General features: G+C 38.5%; 1 protein-coding gene across 8 annotated transcripts in view; it reads left to right on the top strand.

Annotated features, from left to right (window-relative positions):
- The window catches only part of osbpl8 (oxysterol binding protein-like 8), a 135,859-nt gene that overhangs the window by 55,806 nt on the left and 60,193 nt on the right, over positions 1-19,860 (top strand). For 3 of the 8 annotated variants that reach the window (XM_061714646.1, XM_061714644.1, XM_061714645.1), the window contains exons 3-4: positions 2,642-2,678; positions 6,096-6,296. In XM_061714646.1, the coding sequence (XP_061570630.1) occupies positions 2,642-2,678; positions 6,096-6,296 (238 nt within the window). Of the gene's footprint in view, positions 1-2,641; positions 2,679-6,095; positions 6,297-17,237; positions 17,445-19,860 lie in introns of those variants that run through there. The other 5 variants (XM_061714648.1, XM_061714647.1, XM_061714650.1 and 2 more) reach the window with 4 other exon arrangements.

Genomic DNA, 19,860 nt, shown 5'->3' with positions numbered 1-19,860 from the left:
TGATATTGGATTAGATAACAATAGTAAAAAAAAAAAATTAGAAAAAAATGTTTTCGCACCATTTTTGTTATTTTGAGCGTGCGGCCCGCGAGAAAAAAATTGGTCAAATCCGGCCCGCCAAGCAAAATGAGTTTGACACCCCTGCTTTAAACGAAAGATTGTCCATTTGTTTAAGATGTCAGTTTATTACGCAATCTTTTATTAATCAGTAAAGTGCTTAAGGACAAAGTGAAGTGAATGTTAGAGTTAGTCCTAAACTTTAGTCCCGTGCTCCACGGTTAGTGGAAAGCACCAGCGTTGTCCAAACATGAGAAGCAGACTATAAATATACATTTGTATAAGTGTGAGTGACTCAGAACGTCGTCACCTTTTTAGGATTACTTTAATTGTAGATTTACCACAAGCAGACACAATTGCTTGATTGTCATTTTTTTAAAGAAAGCCTAACAAATGCTGATGCTAGTGAGCCACTTGCTATAATTAGTGCACTCTCATCATGCTGAAGCAGTGCTGGGCTTCACAAGCTGCCTGTCCGTTCATATTGTTCAGTAGTGACATCTGGAGGTTTTAGGTTTTTATTCCTGGCTTTTCATTTCCTATTTATTTTTCAGCACCAATAACCATGATGACTTTTTTTTTTTTATTTGGAAGTCAGAAGAAGATCTGTGGATTATTTAGGAAGTATCTAGGAATGTACTCCCCCCACCCCCAGTGCAGTAGCAGGAAAGTGGCTGTGTCCAGGTCTGACTGTTTTCCAATGAGCTGAACGAGATTTAGTCTCGTTAACTAATCTCTAACATTCACTCACAGTTTCCTAATCCTTTCACCTCGTTGTAGTAAGCAGATCATAGCTTTTCACTATTTCTCTGCTGCCGGTGACAATCCGGTTCTCACCAGTCCCCAGGATGACATTTAGCATTTTTTTTATAAATGCTTGGCATTTCTGGAACCTTTTAATGATCATGATGCACAATGATCGTACAGAGCCCCTTAGGGAACATGGGGGCACGTTTTTCGTTTGCGTTCCCTGTTAATAATGATACGGTGTAACAATAGGAACTATTTGTGTAAAGATCGATTTTTTTTTTTTTTTTTCCCCTCATTACAACTTTTAGTATTTTTTTGTTAATGCCCAAAAAAGGAATGTTTTGTTGGACACAAGAATAACTGCTGCCATGTTTTTGCCTTTAAATATGTTTAAAGGTATGAAAACATTAAACTTTTCAGTTATAATTGCATAAATTGTCTATATTTCAGCACTTTATATACTGTCTTGCGGTTAAAACGGAATGTAGGAAAAAATAAAACCGATTTCATGCGTCTCTGTTTGCTGCCCTGGATCTGTTTGGTAATTCTGACCCACATGATGTTTCTGAAAGCAGTTCTATCAGCATTCTGGGAGCTGATTGGTCCTTACAGCATCATTAGCTGCAATACTTGCTGTTGAATCTCAATACTAGTATTAATATGTTGCATAACTAGACAGTCATATAATTCATGCAACAGTTCAAAAAACAGTTTTAATAACACTAGCCCAAATCAATATCGGAATTGGATTGAATCAAATCTTGATAATCGATTCTGAATCTTAAGAATCGGAATCGAATCGAATCGATTCTTGACATTTGAATGGATCCCCCGCCCTGCTTTAGAGCAGAAATAAACGTATGTTCAGCCTGGTTAAAAACCGGGTTGGTCTCAGTCGTTTGATTCTACATCTATGTTAACTCTGATGGGGAGACTTTTTTTGTACCACGCTGGGAGAGTTAATATCAAGCAGTAAATGTATTTCTAATATGATTGATTGGATTCATTGGTTTGGATCACCTTTTTTCCCTCGATAAATGAAATCCTTATTTTATTTTTTGAAATATTTTTCTTGAAATCCTTATTTTACAAAGTATATTGTATTCTATGATATGTGTCTTAGTCTGAAAACCCAAGTTGGATCCCCCAGATGTTGTGATGCTCATCCCTTTACACATCATTTTTCCCTTACAGATTTTTTAGGTCGCTAACTCTTGATTTCACCTGAATCGGAGGATAACTCCTTAACACTGAAATAGACATTTACCGGCCCGTTTGTGTCCGTCTGTATTGATTTCTGCAGAAAACATTTCCTTCATGATGCAAGTTCTCGTTGTGGTCACTGACATTACAATGATTCTGATTAATTTCAGTCATTTTCAAGCAAAACACATGAAAATCACAAGTCTCAGGTCTTATTTGTCCCTATTGTTTGATCTTATGCTCTGTCGTTCCTTCCCAGCCCCATTGCCAGTGTCTGATTATCTTTTTGGTTGCACTAATGTCCGTTTTAACTGTTGCTCTCTGTCTTTTGTCTCCTTTTTTTTCATGATTATCATCTGTTGTCATCCCGCGCGGCTGCAACCTCCCCCTGCTGCTGCTGCTGCTGATCCTAACCACTATCGTCATTCCTGCTGCACGCAAACCTGCCAACATCTGCTCAACAACACATGGCGGACACCTCTCTGCTTCATTTGATCTTCATCCTTCAAACTTTTGACACCTTCTTTCTGTACCTGCCATCCCTTCCGCTTCTCTCTGTCTTTCCCCCATCATCTTTTCTGCCTTTTCTTTGACTTTTCTTCTTCTGTTGCCGCCCCTTGTCCCCTGCTAGCCCCATGCAGAGTCCAGAAAGCATCATGCCACCTCCGGTAAGCAAGCAACCTTTCAGAGGAAGAGCTCGGGGCGGTGGCTGCTATTTAGGGCTGACTACAGTTATCACGGATGGATATTTAAACCATCGCATAAAAGAGAACCGTCATGGCCCAACTTTCCTCACTATGAAAACAGTCAATCCCCTTTTCTTGGGCTTGTGCCAGCAGTAACATTCCTCCTACAAGGGTGTTTTTTCATGAATGAAATGATATTAAACGATCGTGCTGAGCAAGTTCAAGCAAGTTTTTATGTCCTTAAACTTTATTTCACAGTTTTTAGCTCTGCTGTTTTGGTGGAAATACCAAAGACCTTTTCTAAAGTGGTTTTACTAGTTCTCTATGGAAGAGTATTAGGGCCATGCAGGAGAAGAAAAAATATTTGAGAGGGGAAGATTTTTTTTTTCGAGAAAAAAGTCGAACTGTCAAGAAAAAAGTCGAAATGTCGAGATTAATGTTGAAATACAATTTCGACAAAAAAGTCGAAATGTTGTGAATAAAGTTGAAATTTTGAGAATAAAGTTGAAACTTCGAGAATAAAGTTGAAGTACATTCCAACTTTTTTCTCAAAATTGTATTTTAACATATATTCAACATTGTATAGATATACGTATTATATTTATATCATAGTCATATTATATTTATATCATAGTTATATTATATTTATGATAGGGCTTACATCTGGTATTAAACAGGTTATTTTTGTAAAAATTATATATATTTATTTATACAAATTAGTGTATAGTATAAAAAGTAAATACAGGCATATCATTTATGTTTAGTTGTGGAAAGGGGGTGGGATTAAATAAGTTTATACTTCCTCCCACTGCTTTTCGAACATGTAACTGAAATATGTGTTTTGATGTTTTTTTTTATTTATGAGGTGGAATGCCCACCTGTATTTGTTTCTCTTATCTTTTTTTCTTGTTTTTTTTATACATGTTGGAAATAAATGAAAACGAATGAATGAACGAACATTAATCTCGACGTTTCGACTTTTTTCTCGATATTTCAACTTTTTTCTCGAAGTGCATAATGAAAAAAAAATCTTCCTCCTCTAAAATATTGTTTTATTTTCCTCCTGCCTGGCCCTAATACTCTTCCGTACTTCTCACTGCTGCTCTGGAATTTCAGTCTTTCAAATGTGTTCCTGTTTGTGTTTTATGGCACGGGGTCAGTAATGTGTGACGTTATTCCCCTTTCTTCTACTGTCATGGCCCAGTGTTTGTCATGAGGGCTTGATTTTAGTAGATCCTGCATAGTTGTGTGTTTGTTATTCTGTCTCTGATGTCAGGTTGTTGTTTTTTTTTTTTTTTTTTAATTACTCAAGGACAGTTTATTCAAGATAGTTGATAATAAGTTTAAATAATTCAAATCCCTCTCCAACAAACATGGAAAGACTTTTATGATCCTGCCACTGCACAGAGTTTGTTGTTATCTGGTTGAAGAGTCTACTTCCTGTTCTGCTTCCTGTAAGATCACACATGATTCAGTGATGGGAAGTGCTAAGTCACTAACAAGTGATACATTTATCACATTTATCACATTTACATCTCTGCTGCTCACAGCTGGTAAGAGGTTTATCTATCTATCTATCTATCTATCTATCTATCTATCTATCTATCTATCTATCTATCTATCTATCTATCTATCTATCTATCTATCTATCTATCTATCTATCTATCTATCTATCTATCTATCTATCTATCTATCTATCTATCTATCTATCTATCTATCTATCTATCTATCTATCTATCTATCTATCTATCTATCTATCTATCTATCTATCTATCTATCTATCTATCTATCTATCTCTCCTTTTCTCTATCTCTCCTTTTCTCTATCTCTCTATCTATCCTTTTCTCTCTCTCTCCTTTTCTCTATCTCTCTATCTATCTTTTTCTCTATCTCTCTATCTATCCTTCTATCTCTTTATCCTTCTATCTCTTTATCATTCTATCTCTCTCTATCCTTCTATCTATCTCTCTATCTCTTTATCCTTCTTTCTCTCTGATCATAATAAATTCCCAGCTTTAGTAATTGTGTGGCTGCATGAACTTTTCTGCTGTTTTTGTTGTTATTTTCCGTGGTGAAAATGACAAAACGTGCAAATATTTTCTCTTCGTGTACCTCAGATGTTCGTGTTAAATGTTTGATTGTCCACCTAGATCAATAAAAGTCTCCCCTTTCCGTGGGATTTAGACAACATGGTTGACTTGGCGGTGGGAGGGTTGCTGGTTCAACTCCTGGCTGTGTGAAGTTTGCGGCGTTGCGTCGGGATCACCTGGTCAAAACTCTGCTCCCTCTGCCATGGAGGAAACATAGCCCAGATGAGGAATCAGAAAGTCACTGATCTGGGTTCTGATCTAGGATATTGATCTTGAGGATTTTCACTGAGAAAGGGAGGGAATTGTGCTCTTTAGCAAGGGGTCATGTCTGTTTACCCACATTCATGACTCCCAGCAGACATTCTTAACTGGTTATGAACAACATTGTCTCACATAAAGTTGTGGAAGTAATTGATCTAAAAAGATAGTGAGCATCAGCATGTCTTGTAGCATCATTTTCAATTCAAAAATACTTCATACACTGCAAAACTCCAAATCTTAACAAGAATATTTGTCTTATTTCTAGTTAAAATGTCTCATTTTTAGTCAAAATAAAATCTCATTACACTTAAAATAACATTCATACTGGAAAAACAACAATTTTCATCTGTTTCAAGTAGATTTTCACTTAAAATAAGTAGAAAAATCTGCCAGTGGAACAAGATTTTTTTTGCTTGTAATGAGAAGATAAATCTTGTCCCACTGGCAGATTTTTCTACTTATTTCAAGTGAAAGTTTACTTGAAACAGGTGAAAATTGTCAAATAACAAGTTATTTTTCTGGTAATGAGTCTTGTTTTAAGTGTAATGAGATTTTTTTGACTAAAAATGAGACATGTTAACTAGAAATAAGACAAATATTCCTGGTAAGATTTTGAGTTTTTGCAGTGTAAATCTCTGAAATGAATTAATCTTACTTACTTACTGATTTTACCACCAGTGGGCCTTTATCTCTATAAATATGGGAAGTGCTATTTAGATCTGCAGCAGAGAAAAAAAACCATAAAGGTCACATTTAAGTTTCTCAAATTTGGGATGGATTGATGGATGAAATGAAACTGTGGAATATTGAGGTTATCTGCCCCATGAAACTCCCTCTTTTCCAATCATATGACATGGACAAGAGCAGATGTTATGTAAGCCATCAAACAGGGTTATGAAACACGAGGCTGTGCCTCAGAAACGTCCACAAGAGGGCCGTCTGTGTGGATGTTCTCTGTTAGAAGTAGGAAGTCATCATGTCTTCCCTTTTTCATCTCTCTCTGTCCCCCCCCTCCCTCCCCGTCCTGGCTGCTTCTCTCCGTCTGCAGCGGTCGTAGCGAGCGGGGATGATACCGTCCTTCTGACCCCCGGCAGCATGAGCCAGAGGCCGGTGAAGGAGAGGGACAAGGAGAAGGAGAGAGAGAAGGAGAAGGAGAGGGAGAAGGAGAAGGAGGCAGGTCTCCTAACACCCAGCAGGGAGCACGTGGCCACCCCCTCCGGCCTCAGCCCAGGGGTCAGCTACTGCCATGGTAAGACTCATTTACTTGTATTTCCTTTCATCGTTTGGTGATATACCACCAGGTGACTGTCGAGGTGTAAGATAAGTTACTGCAGAATAAAATAAAATTGGATAATAGAAGATTTTTTTGGGCTCTAGATAGATACCGTATTTTCCGGACTATAAGCCGCTACTTTTTTCATAGGTTTTGAACCGTGCAGCTTATACAAAGGTGCAGCTATTCTGTGGATTTTTCTTCCACCGCTCGGGGCACTCTAACCGGAATTAGAATCAAAACTAAGACAAAATAAATGCAAAGAAGAATACGCTACTTCTTCTTTAGCAGATAGAAGTAGAAGCAGATTTCAAACAGATAAATAAATACCGGTTATCTCTTTCTCTTGGTTCTGTCCCGTTTTAATCAGCAAAGTTGCTGCCGTGTTAAAAGACACTGTTAGGAAAGGATCTATTTAGGTACATACATGTACATCATTTACAGTTCAAAATCCTTCTGTACATGTAATAAATATCTAATCTAACATAAATATCTGCGGCTATCTTTTTTTTTTTAAATAGAGCGGATGCTGCTTATATGCAGGTGCGGCTTATAGTCCAGAAAATACGGCAAAAGACACACATGGCAATTTGACATACATAGCATAAAAACAGGGACATATACATCCATTTATAAATTTTTTTAAATTTTTTTTAAATTTATTTATTTATTTTTTTTATTAGTTTGCACACAATAAAAGTAACACTTACGATCAAAACAGTAAAACAAATGTGACAGGAGAGGTCAAAAAGCCAACAGGCTTAAGCAGCGGACCTCCCCTCAATTTAGGAAGTAAAACAGTAATTAAAAAAAAACAAAAACCAAAAAACACAACAAGATGAAAACTATAAACAAAACACAAAGAAGGTTAGACTACATAATTACAGATCATTGTGACACACACACACACACACACACACACACACACACACACACACACACACACACACACACACACACACACACACACACACACACACACACACACACACACACACACACACACACACACACAAAACAGCCTAAAAACTGACGGGAAAAAAAAAACAAAATAAAAAGAAGAAAAAAAACAGCAAAAAAATAAAGAACAACTAAAAGAAATCAACAAAGAAAGCTTTCTTACAACTTAGAGTGCAGTGCATATTCTGAGCTGACAAAAAAAAAGGTGGCTAAAATGTTCAGATAACATCGGAAATAAATAAACACACACTAAACAGTCTCTTCACCACATCACCACTTTGTTCCACATTAGAGCTAAATTCAACTAAACTATTCTGAATAAAATAAGAGATAACATATCTGTTCTTATTCTTGTACAATCTAGTTTTTGCTAGTTTTACCAGTAATCTTCCTTCTTTTCTGCCCTGTGATCTCTGGCAATCTTAGCAAACGTGTCGTTCAAGTTGCTTACAAGACAGTGTTTATGACGTCTTACTTACTGTTTTCAGACTGCATTTTAAAATTTTATAATCATTTTATCACTACAAGTCGGCAAAAGATTGAAAATGCTTAACTTTTTCCAGGGATTTAGAGACATTTCTCGCTGAAATGTCCCCTTCAGAAGGATGTGGCCACGTGCTTCCAGAAAGTTCTATCTGAAAGTGACCTCAGGTGTGTGTGGGCTGAAATGACAGCTGCAAAATCTACTTCAGCAGTTTCCCTGATGAAATGTAGAAATAATGATTGGTTGTTGAATCACAGGGTTGGCAATCATACAGCCCACTGAGCATCATGCAGGTCATTAAAGTCCCACCTGCTCATTGAGAGCACAAGGTGTTTAGAGTGTAAACATAGTTCATCATAGATTGATCTAAACACACACTAGTGTAGAGATACGCTACACACTTCTGCTCAAACACACACTAGTCTAGAGATACGCTACACACTTCTGCTCAATGCATACATTGCTGAACTGGAATAAGAGATGCACACAGTGCAGCAGGAGCCTCTCAAGTCCTTTAATATCGCTTCCTTTGTGTTTCTTGTTATTTGTGTGAGTCTACCTGTATTATCTGATCCAATACGGAAGAGTATTAGGGCCAGGCAGGAGAAAAATAAAATAATATTTTAGAGGAGAAAGATTTTTTTTTCATTTTGCACTTTGAGAAAAAAGTCAAACTTTCGAGAAAAAAGTCGAAATGTATTTCAACTTTATTCTCAAAATTTTGACTTTATTCATGAAATTTCGACTTTATTCTTGAAATTGTATTTCAACATTAATCACGACATTCTGACTTTTTTCTCGACATTTCAACTTTTTTTTCGAAGTGCACAATAAATAAAAATAATATTTTAGAGGAGGAAGATTTTTTTTTCATCATCCACTTCGATAAAAAAGTCGAAATGTCGAGAAAAAAGTCGAAATGTATTTCAACTTTATTCTCGAAATTTCGACTTTATTCACGAAATTTCGACTTTATTCTTGAAATTGTATTTCAACATTAATCCCGACATTTTGACTTTTTTCTCGACATTTCAATTTTTTTCTCGAAGTGCACAATAAAGAAAAATAAAAATAATATTTTAGAGGAGGAAGATTTTTTTTTTCATTATCCACTCCGAGAAAAAGTCGAAATCTCGAGAAAAAAGGCGAAATTTCGCCTTTATTCTTGAAATTGTATTTCAACATTAATCTCGACATTTCAACTTTTTTCTCGACTTTTTTCTCGAAGTGCACAATAATAAAAAAAATCTTCCCCTCTCAAATATTTTTTCTCCTGCATGGCCCTAATACTCAAAACAAAAGCAGCTCCGTGGCTTTAGGGATTTCTTGATAACGGTTGAGAGCGAGGCTCTTCAGGTCCGGTCCTTGTCCAGCACCTTCTAGATGGTTCCCTGCACCAACACACCTGATTCAAATGAATGGTTGTCATCAGCTTCCCATCCAGGTCTGTTAATGACGCGGCCTTTTGTATGAGGGTGTGTTGATGCGAGGAAACGCCTAAAGCATGCAGGACGCCGGCCCTTGAGGACCGGACTTCAGGAGCCCTTGTGGTGGAAATCTGAAAATAAAGACTGACAAATTAACCAAATGGTCTTTATATCACTTAATGAAAACCTTGCAAGGGATCAGCATACAATCACAACAAAGTATAACTGCACACTGATGGTTTGCTCCAAGAAAAAGATTGTGTAAGTAAATGTATAATAATCTATAGGCGTGGTGTAATGCCAAATGTCATAGGGTCTGTAAACAGTCAAGAAAGAAATTACAATGGACAGGTGATCAGTGGTTCCTTCCTGGATTCAGATTAAGTTAAACAACAAACAAAGAGCAGAAGATAAGATGATTGCATTTCCAAGACTCAGGCAGTGAGTTCATTCAAAGTACAAGTCTGGATTCAAAATGCATCATATAAAGAATTACCATGTATCCTAAATGTAGAATACATTGTTATTTTTCCATTACTCCCTGATTCAGTGTGCACCGTTGTGAGAGCTGACATATGCTCCACCCTCACCACGACGTTGAACTGGTTCAAGCAGATCCACAAACTTAATTTCCTCAGTATTCTTGTGTGTCAGATCTTATGATCAAATCTAGTTTCAGATTTGAACGTGCACTTGCTGTTCATCCTCATACTGATGCTGCCCTTAACCTCAGTGCTTCAGAAATCAATTCTGCGCTGTATGGTGGTTATAGATGACATGTTGGATTAATGTTCCCCGCGCTGATAAAGGTCCACATCCAGAAGAAACGGGACGAGTCAAGTTGAGGATTTATGGCTCCTGAGAGATGATGGTACAGTTGAGGGGTCTTATATAACTGCTGGTGTTCTCGTTCTTGTGTCACAGTGACACCTTGTGGACTTTTGTGAGTCGTCTGCCCACATTTCTGAGGTTTTCCTCAGGATTGGTTGCCTCTCAGGTTTCCTGTATGTTTGTTTTTATGCATCCTTTTATAGGCAGAGAGAACAAAAAAATAAACAAATTAATATCAAAAACAGAAAAAAGGATGTTGGATACTGTTGGGTTGCCGAATGACTGATGGAAATTTAAAATAATTCAGTTTTAATTCTAATAGGCTGCTATCTTGGTTCCATCTTTTCAGCAGTGAATTTATTTGTTGCTTCTGGAGATACATTTAAACGGAATCAGTGTTGAATCTCTTAATGGAAAGTCTTGGTTGAAAGTAAACGTCAAATACCCTCAGTCACTGAGCTACGTGTGAGGAAACGTGTTGCCATGGGAACCGTGAAGCAGTTACCACAGGGGAGGAATTCTAACAGTTGGGGTCCAGGATGTGAGGGGTCTGGAGTGACCTTTCCTGCTCTGTTCCCGACCTTGGGCCGGTGCTGGTCCTGGGTGGAAAACAAGGCCAGTCCCAGACCGTGCTAGTCTTTCCTGTCCTGTTTGGTGGCAGAATCACATAAAAAGCCATGGAAGTGCACAGAGATGGATAGACCGAATGCAGAATGTCTTGGTTTGCACACACATGTCCTCCCTAAAAACTGGTCCATTTGATTGATGATTGAAACCTTTATTATCCCCTCTGGGGAAAATCAGTTGCCAAACAGCTCATGACATTCAAAAAGAGGAAGACAAACAGAAAAACAGAGCCGACAATGCAACAATACATATAAACACACTGCTGGTCCAACAAACACGAAGTGCTGGTAGTTGTTTGCCAAAGTGCAACATGTGCAGATAAGAGTCTAAGTCAGTTACCTATCAGCTCCAGCTCCAGGTCTCCCTGGGCCTGCAGGGCCTGGTTGTAGAGTCGGACTGCAGCTGGAATAAATGACTGTCCAAATCTTTGTGCTCTGACGGGGGAGGACAAATCTGTCACTGAATTTGCTCCTCATCCCCGTCAGCTCCATGTGCAGTGGATGGGAGGGATTGGCCAACATGGCCGCCAGTTTTTCCCCCATCCTCTGTTCAGCCACCACCTCCAGGCTGTCCAACCCGATCCCCATCACAGAGCTTGTTCAGCCTGGTAGCATCCCTGGCACAGACGTTGCCTCCCCAGCAGGCCACGGTCATAGGACACTGGAGACCACTGACTGGTAAAACATTACCTGCATCCAAAATTCCATTCTTCCACCCTAATGAGTAGCAAAAACAGTATGTGGGATTTTTTACAACATTAGTACGTACACAATAGTATACACTACCCATACTCATTCCGGAGAAATTTATAAGTGTGTTTTATAATAGATCCATGGGATTGATGGACACTATCTAAGCAGAAACTTCCCACAATGCAATGCAGCGGTGTTTGGTTGCTAACTGCTGCGCAGATACTTAGCAACCAACAAAAATGGAGGATAACGTTACCGGTAGCAAGCAAAGCTGCAGCAGCAGCAGCATCACGCTACAATTCAAATGTGAGGAATTAGGTGTGATTTCGGTTTGGTTTCCATAAGATATTAAGCAGATGAGTTCATCATGTATCACATTATTTTTATTCTTCTTCTGTTTCTCGTTAGAAGTTGAAGAGGTAAGAATAAAACCACACAGCGCAGGAGAAATGTCATCTTGTTTGGGCCAGGATAAAGGGGAAAGAGCGGAGCAGAGCTGCTACTGCTGCTGTGACAGGAGTTGTTACCATGGTAACAGCTCCCCCTCCCAACGGCAGGAAGTGCCGTGTGGCTCTGAGTAGTACATCCCAATTAATGCATAATACTGATATTTACTCAAAAGTTTGCGGAACAAAAGTATACTTTTTGAGTATATACTGTTAAGTATGGCATTTCGGACGCACCGATTCTCAGTAGCCTGTTACAAACTTTAAACCACCTCAGCCTTCTCAGGAAAAACCTCCTGCTCTGCCCCTTCCTGGTAAGAGCCTCGGTGTAGGAGTCCACTCTTTCAACCTCCACTCCCTTGATGGTGATGGGGGCTGAGCTCCCTCTCTTCCTCCTAAAATGTCGCACCACTCCACACGGTTCTCCACCAGGGCCTTGTACTCCTCTTCCCTGTCGTCTGTGACGTAGCCCACAATAGAGGAGTCATCAGAGAACTTCTGCAGGTGGCCCTGGTGTGAGCTGAATTGGAAGTCGGAGGTGTAGAGGGTGAAGAGAAATGGGGCCAGGACAGTTCCTTGTGGGGCGCCGGTGTTACACACCCCCACCTCAGACTGACAGCCCTGTACTCAGTCCATTTCCTCACATTCCCCACCACAGGCGAAGAAGCTTTGTTTGTCTGGCTGTAGGCCAGGATGGGATGGAGCTGACGGTAATCAGAGAGACCCAAAGCTGCACGGAGAACAGTTGTAACCATGCTTTCTGATTGAATAGTCCAGTGTGCCTGTGTCTCTGGTGAGGCGTGGGCTTCCTTTGTGAGGTCTGCTCTGTTAAGATCCCTAAAGGCTGAATTATGGTTCTGTGTTAAACCTACGCCATAGGGTTCGCGACTACGCGGGAGTCTCTCCGTAGCATACGCCGTAGCCTGACCTGCACCTCCAGAAAAAATGTAACTACTCGTCGAGGCGACGCAGACTCAACACAGACTGAGAGGGCTGTGATTGGTTTGCTTGGTAGCAACGCATTTCCGGTTCGTGAAGCAGTAGTGAACTTTCAGCGCTCTTTTCTTCGTGTGTGTGAATTTTTTGTTTTTTTTGGGTTGTTTTGGTTTTTTGCACAATAGTCGTCCTTATCTCTTTGAGTCACTGTGACCGGAAAAGCCGGAAGCTAAACAAAGTATCAACTAGAGCTCTGTGGGGGGTAATGGAGTGACTGAGAAGTCTGAAGGGTTCACGACGGCGTCACGGCAACGGTGTAGGCTCTGCGTTGGTTTAACGCAGAACCTTAAATCAGGCTTAAGTATGACCACAGATCTGGTCATGTTCTCTCCTCGTCTGTTTTCTGCTCAGCCATGTCCTAGATCGTACAGGCCTGAGATGGGATGTAAACATTGACCAGAACAAATCACACCTGCCGGGAGTAAAATGATTTGTAGTTGAATGGAGTCTCTCAGTGAGGACTTCACGACTTCCTAAACGTTTGATCAGATATTTTACAGGTATCACTCACTATTAAAACCCTCATCAGTCTTCTGATGAGGGCTTGTTTTGCAGTGAGGGGCTCAGGCCCTCGGGGCCTCTTCTGTGCCGTCCTAGAGAGACGTTAGTTTCAGGTGATTGTGTGTGTTGAGTTGAGGCCTCGGTGTATCAACTTACCTCCGAGCATCCCGCCCTGTTAATTCCACCTGAGCTCTTATTACTTGAAAGCATAAGTGGTTTTAAAAACAAATTGAAAAAGAGGATTTTAGAAAGGTCTGTGTATAATATCTGACTAATATCTGAGTGCTTGGTTTCTTGGTAAGCTTTTGTTGTTTTTTGGTTTCATAAGCCTAGGTATTGAGTTGGTGTGAATTATTATTATCATTTTAATATTGTAGTTTTTTCCGTGTTACTACCATGTATAATTCTATACTTTATTCTTATTCTGTATGTTTTTATTACGTATATAATTGTGTCCTGTGTGAGGACCCCAGGAAGAATAGCCATTACTCCCACAACGGAGAGATGGCTAATGGGGATCATAAACTAATAAATAAACACATCTGTGTGTTGGAAGGCCTTTGTTCCACAAGAGGGCGCTGTCATAAAAGAGTTCAGTGGGCCCTGTCTGACTAGTGCTAACGCTATGTTTGGATATGCTTATTAGACTTTGTGTTTACTGTAACTAGTATCTCAGTAAAACCTGGCGCTGCGTCATTCCTTAACAGCTTCAGACTTTTACCTCCATCTAAATACGCTGATATGTATTTATATCCTTTTTTATAAGCAGGACGACTGGATGTCCTTCCTGTACACTCAGTCATGGTCCAGGAACATGTGCTGTCCTGTTCAATCTTACTGGAATAATAAACGACAAATAGGCCTCGTTATTCATGTAATAGCTTTGTGACAATTATCCACAAGGGTGACACGTCAGCTGAAAACGTGCAAGCTCCAGTAATAATGATCATTATAATAATACGTCTTTATTTCTCTTTCTTTATTTCATCCGTTAAAATGTAGCACAAAGTGCTTTACATGTTTAAACATAATACAGGTTAAAAGCATAAAAATAATAGCATAAAATAGCCTTCAATGGCTCAGCATTCATGGGCAGTATAAAATCTGTTTCCATAGCAACTGATTTTACTCCCAGTAGTGCTGACACAAGGCCAGTGTTATGGGCTTAGAGATTTCTTCTTCTTTTTCTTGCTCACTTGTTTTATGACAGTAAAACTGCATGTAAATCTTTTAATATTGGGACATTAAACTTTTATTTATATTAGCGTGAGGGAAGTTGTACACTCACAACGTGCAGAGTTTCTGAAACTCAAACGAGGAGAAGATTCACATCCATCTTCAAGCTGTGAAGATGGATGGACTTTTAAATATCTGTATTGATTAGTTTAAATGTTTGATGGGTGCTAGCTTGGTGCTGCTCGGCTAGTAGGTTATTGGGGGTAATTCTCAGTCCTTTTAACGCATTCCCTTTTGATTACATCATTACACCCCCCCCCCCCAAAAAAAAACAAAAAACAAAACATTTAAGACAGTTGCACAATTCAGGTTAACAAAGCCGCATCTGAACAAATCACAAGACTCAACTTTGGCTTCGTTTTTGTTAAATGAATAGAAATATATAGTCTTGTATGTGAGTTTGTGTGCACCTTATTTCAAAGCCTGAAACAGAGCAGATGAAACGTCCATATCCCCTGTAATATATAAGAATGTTTCTTTTTCATGACTGTAGCCATTAATCACCAGCTAATCACTGGTGGAAGAGAATGTTCTCTTCTCTTTCCCAGACGTGGCTTTGAGGCTGAGACAAATCTTTACTTTGCTTGTGCTGCAGTGTCTCTGTACCTGCAGTCGATGAGTCCGGTCCATCCAGTGTCACGGCGCTGGGCCCGGTGGAATCCTAAGTACTGTTAGAACGGTTGGAAATAATGACATTACTGTGTTGGCCATCGATCCATCAGTGGGTGGCAGGTCGTTGTCTGCCTCCCGTCAAACAAGGGGGGGGGCACTACTGTCTTATATAATAATGCCATTCTGTCCATCTTGCAAAGTACTCTGTTTTAAGTCGTCGGCTGTAGGTAATTTGTTCCATTGATCGTTTTTCTTCTACAATGTCCAACCATTGGCTCAGTCCAGGTGAATCCGTCTTCAGCCAATTTCTTGTAATGGCTTTCTGAGCCGCAATAGATAGAATTTTAAAAATATATATGTCCTCTTTATTTATTACATCCTCTTGTATCAGTCCTAAGTAAATAACTCATAAAATGTGTAGCACGTTATTACAATTCAAAAGCTCCTATAAATACAAAATGATTAATACATATAAAACAAAGGTATAATACACATGACATGTGGAATATGCTGTATGTGTACAGTTATTTTGTTTATACTCGGGCAACTTCTCATATGGATTTATTTATGTATTTTATTTCATTATCTAAATCCTAAATGCACCAGTTTTTAAAAGCTAACATTTATTTATTTTTTGTGAAAAGGGTAGGCGTCATAAAGTTAGGCTTCAGTCTACACCTTTTGGTCCTTGGTTTTAGTTAAAATTGAATATATTTACACCAAAATCTTTTTATTTTTTTGGTATTAAACTGATGATTTACACCTGTACTTTGGGTTATTTGTGTTGTGGAAATTGAAAGGACCAATAAACTAAACTAAACCAAACCCGGGGATCTTTAGGAATCCCAAAACTTTCTCCATGGCTCTCAGGATCCCATCCCAAAATGCTTGTACTTTCTTACATGAGCAGGAAATGTGAGAGTGGTTGGCGCTCAATTGCCCACACTGTCTCCAGCAATATTGTTGCTCACCCAGTTGTTTATTTAAAATTTTTGGAGTAATAAAAAAACAAATTATATTTTTCTAACCAAATTCCCTCCATCTTTTGGAGCTGGTTGAGGTGTGTTGGGTCGTATTCATGGAGTCTCAATCCCCCTCAGACAACTCTGTTTTGAAACAACGGTTTTATTTTTTCTACATCTCCAGAGGGTACTTGTTGTTGAAAGCAGTTCAGCTTTAATCAAGTGCAACAACACTTTTATTAACACACACGCAGTTTAGCACTCAGTGCTCTCATGAAATATTTGCATTGTTGTTTGGGTTGTATCACTTAATCTGGGTGTTGCTTCATCATGAAAATAAAAAAAAAAAAAATGTGAAATGTATATTTTAATTAATAATTAATTAATGATGAATTAATAATAATTATTAATAATTATAAATAATATAATAACAATAATACATAATAATAATAATAATATTATTATTATATAACAATAATAATAATAATAATAATATATTATATTTATATATTGTATTTGTTTGATATTTATTTGATATTTATTATATTATATTTATATATTTTTTATCATTATTTATTATATTATTAATTATGATTTATATTATAATAATTAATCATTATTAATTAATAATTAATTTTATTTAATTTTTTTATTTTAAATACAAATTAAAAAAATAAAAAATCAATTTAAGATTTCACAGACAAACCGTGTTTGTGTCTTTAGTTTGTCAGACAAGCAAGTCTTAACCTGGGGACTCACTGAGAACCAAAAAAATAAATAAATCGATCTTTAGACATATGAATCGATTTTTAGGAAATAATATGAGAATCGATTTAGAATCGGAAAATCGATCTTTTCAACACAGGCCTAGTGTAGAGGTGGCCACGATGGAAACCGCCTGAGGGAACTGAAATCAAAGAAGACACTTGAGATGACAAACACGGAAGTAGTGGAGGCGGTGGGGTTAGCGTGGATTTAGGATCAGCTGATGGGATTACGGCCCGTCAGACGGGGTTAACCACACGGAGGGGGCCGGTCTTACCTGCACCCTGGGCCACGGCTGGTCCACCGTCCTGTCTCTCACCTGCAGTACCGTCCGCTGAGTGGCCGGGCCCTGCAGGGACTGAGCTCCCACAGGGATACAGCATATGTCATACATGGTGGAAACGCCGGGACGTGATGGGGAGTATCTCCACTTCGGGAGCTCTGCTCCGTCAGCCACGGGCTTTTGCGGACTCATGCGACTCGGGTGTGAAGCAGAAGGGATTGTAGCCTTGAATTGGACGTCAAACGGATGTCTGCCCTTCAGCTTTGGACCATTTCTTGTAAGCGTTAGCCGAGGAAGGCAAGGTACAGTAATGAGCACCAGTGCTCATCAGACCCAGAGTAGAGAGTAGAGAGCAGTGCTGTTTGTAGTTTACACCCACAGGTTTGTGCTGTCTGCTGTCTGTGTGCATGTTTTTGACATATATGTGCGACGGCTCTCTTGACGACAGAAGGGAAATCACACCAGCATGAATGATTAGATATGAAGTGAAAAAAGACGGCCAGGTTTGGGACGTCTCGGTGCATCTCAGAGGTGGGGGGTGCAGCCAGAGATGCCTGCAGGGCCGTGTTTTGGAAAGCCTCTTTCAACCAGAGCTAATCCCAGGCTTACATGGTCTCCTTGCAGACTTTATGTAAGACTATAGTTGTTTATCTGCACGTGACACCGGCGGCCTGCAGTAAATATTTCACTTGCACCGCGGTGTCGGATAGACAGCAGCTCATTGGTTGACATGTCATGGCTGGACTGGTGTATGATAATACACCTCATTTCGACACGCTACTCTTTGAAACAATATACATTTACTTTGAATTAATGTAAAAATAACAATATTATTATCTGTAGGTGCTTTGGTTTTAATTCCCAGTGGTTTTGTCGTATTGATAAGGATTTATTGCTAACATCAACATGTCACAAAGACATTTTGTTTTTATTTATTGCAGATTTACTTTTCATAGAGAAGATTTGTCTGTTTTGACCTGCATGGTTATATGATAGCAGTCAACGTTTTTTGTCTTGATTGTGTTTGATGAGAAAGTAAACAATTATCCACAGTAATTTATTTATTTATTTATTTATTTATTTATTTATTTCAGATCCCCATTAGTTGTTGCCTCAGCAGCAACTATTCTTCCTGGGGTCCAACAGTACAAATATACATTTCTAAAAAACTTTTACAGTACAATATAAAATCTTAGTTAAACAGAATAAAACAAAGTAGATAACAAGTACAAAGAACAACAACTAAAAAGAAAAACAAGACAAAAAACAAAAACTAATAAAAACTAAAGATAATAAAAAGCAGAAAACAATGAAAAAAAGAAAATGAACAAAACAAATAACAACCAAAAACAGATAGATTAAAGATAAATCCAAGTACAATTAAAGATAAATAAGTGCATACTAAATGAGGCAAATACAAAAACAAAACTCAAAGTACGGTAATGTGGTTGATTATTGGAGGAATTGTGACTGAGTGCGTTTACATAAGAAGTTTAATTCCTCTTTAATTCAGAATTAAAATTAAATCTGATTTAAAATGAGTAAAAATGACCATGTAAACAACCGAATGAAAATGGCCATTCCGAATTAAACTTAATTCCGAAGTAAGTGGCTGGTTTATTCTGACTTTAAATCCGAATAGAATAATTGAATAGAATAGAATAATAGAATAGAATAAAATGGTGGTCAAGAGCAGAGACCATTTATTTAATAAATATCTTGGAGGACCTGGAAATAATTAAAAGAACAGATGGAAACAGGAAACATAAAAATTGGGAGCTTTTCAAAGTTGTAGCGGCTAAGTTTGTTTTTCTTCCGGTAGTTTAACTTCCGGTCCCCCCCCTATCCAATCAGAACCTTCCCAACCCCCAGACCTGTAGAGGAATTGGAGAAAGACCATCAAACGTGTTTTCCACGTAAACCTCAATTCGGAATTACTATTTCCATGTAAACTGGAAGGAAAATAGTTTAATTCTGAATTATTTAATTCAGAATAATTAATTCCGAATTAAAAAACATCATGTAACCGTGGCCAGTGAGAATATTTGTCTGTTTTGACCTGAATGGTTATATGATAACAGTCAACATGAGATATCGTTGTAGCGTAAGTTAAACACAAAGTACACGTGAGCCAGAGCATTTCCATGATAGGATCTGTAGAGACAAGAAAAAAAGGGACCTTTTTTTTTGTCTCGATTGGGTTTGATGAGAAAGTAAACAATTATCCACAATTATGTGGTTCATTATTGGAGGAATCGTGATTATCTCTTGACGATTTCACTCGGAACCCAAAATGCCAGGATGTTGGGTGCTACATTCGCTCTGTGGGATCATGAAAGATGTTTTATATCCCAGGAAACCTCTAGGAGACGTGGCAACAGTCCTGTCTAAAACCAGACCATCTTTGAGGACGTGAGAGGTGGATTTACACTGGATCTTTACGTTAGGCAGGTCTGGCTAGACCAGGGGTCGGCAACCCAAAATGTTGAAAGAGCCATATTGGACCAAAAACACAAAAAACAAATATGTCTGGATCCGCAAAAAATGAAAAGTCTTGTATAAGCCTTAGAATGAAGGAAAACACATGCTGCATGTTTCTATATTAGTTAGAACTGGGGGAAGATTTTTTTTTTTCATTATGCACTTCGAGAAAAGGTCGAAATGTCGAGAAAAAAGTCAAAATGTTGAGAAAAAAGTTGAAATGTCGAGAGAAAAGTC

The sequence above is a fragment of the Cololabis saira genome, chromosome 23 (genome assembly GCF_033807715.1).
Source record: "Cololabis saira isolate AMF1-May2022 chromosome 23, fColSai1.1, whole genome shotgun sequence".
NCBI classification, from domain to species: Eukaryota; Metazoa; Chordata; class Actinopteri; order Beloniformes; family Belonidae; genus Cololabis; species Cololabis saira.
Note: the sequence above shows the minus strand (reverse complement) of the source record. Positions and strands in the feature narration are given on the sequence as shown.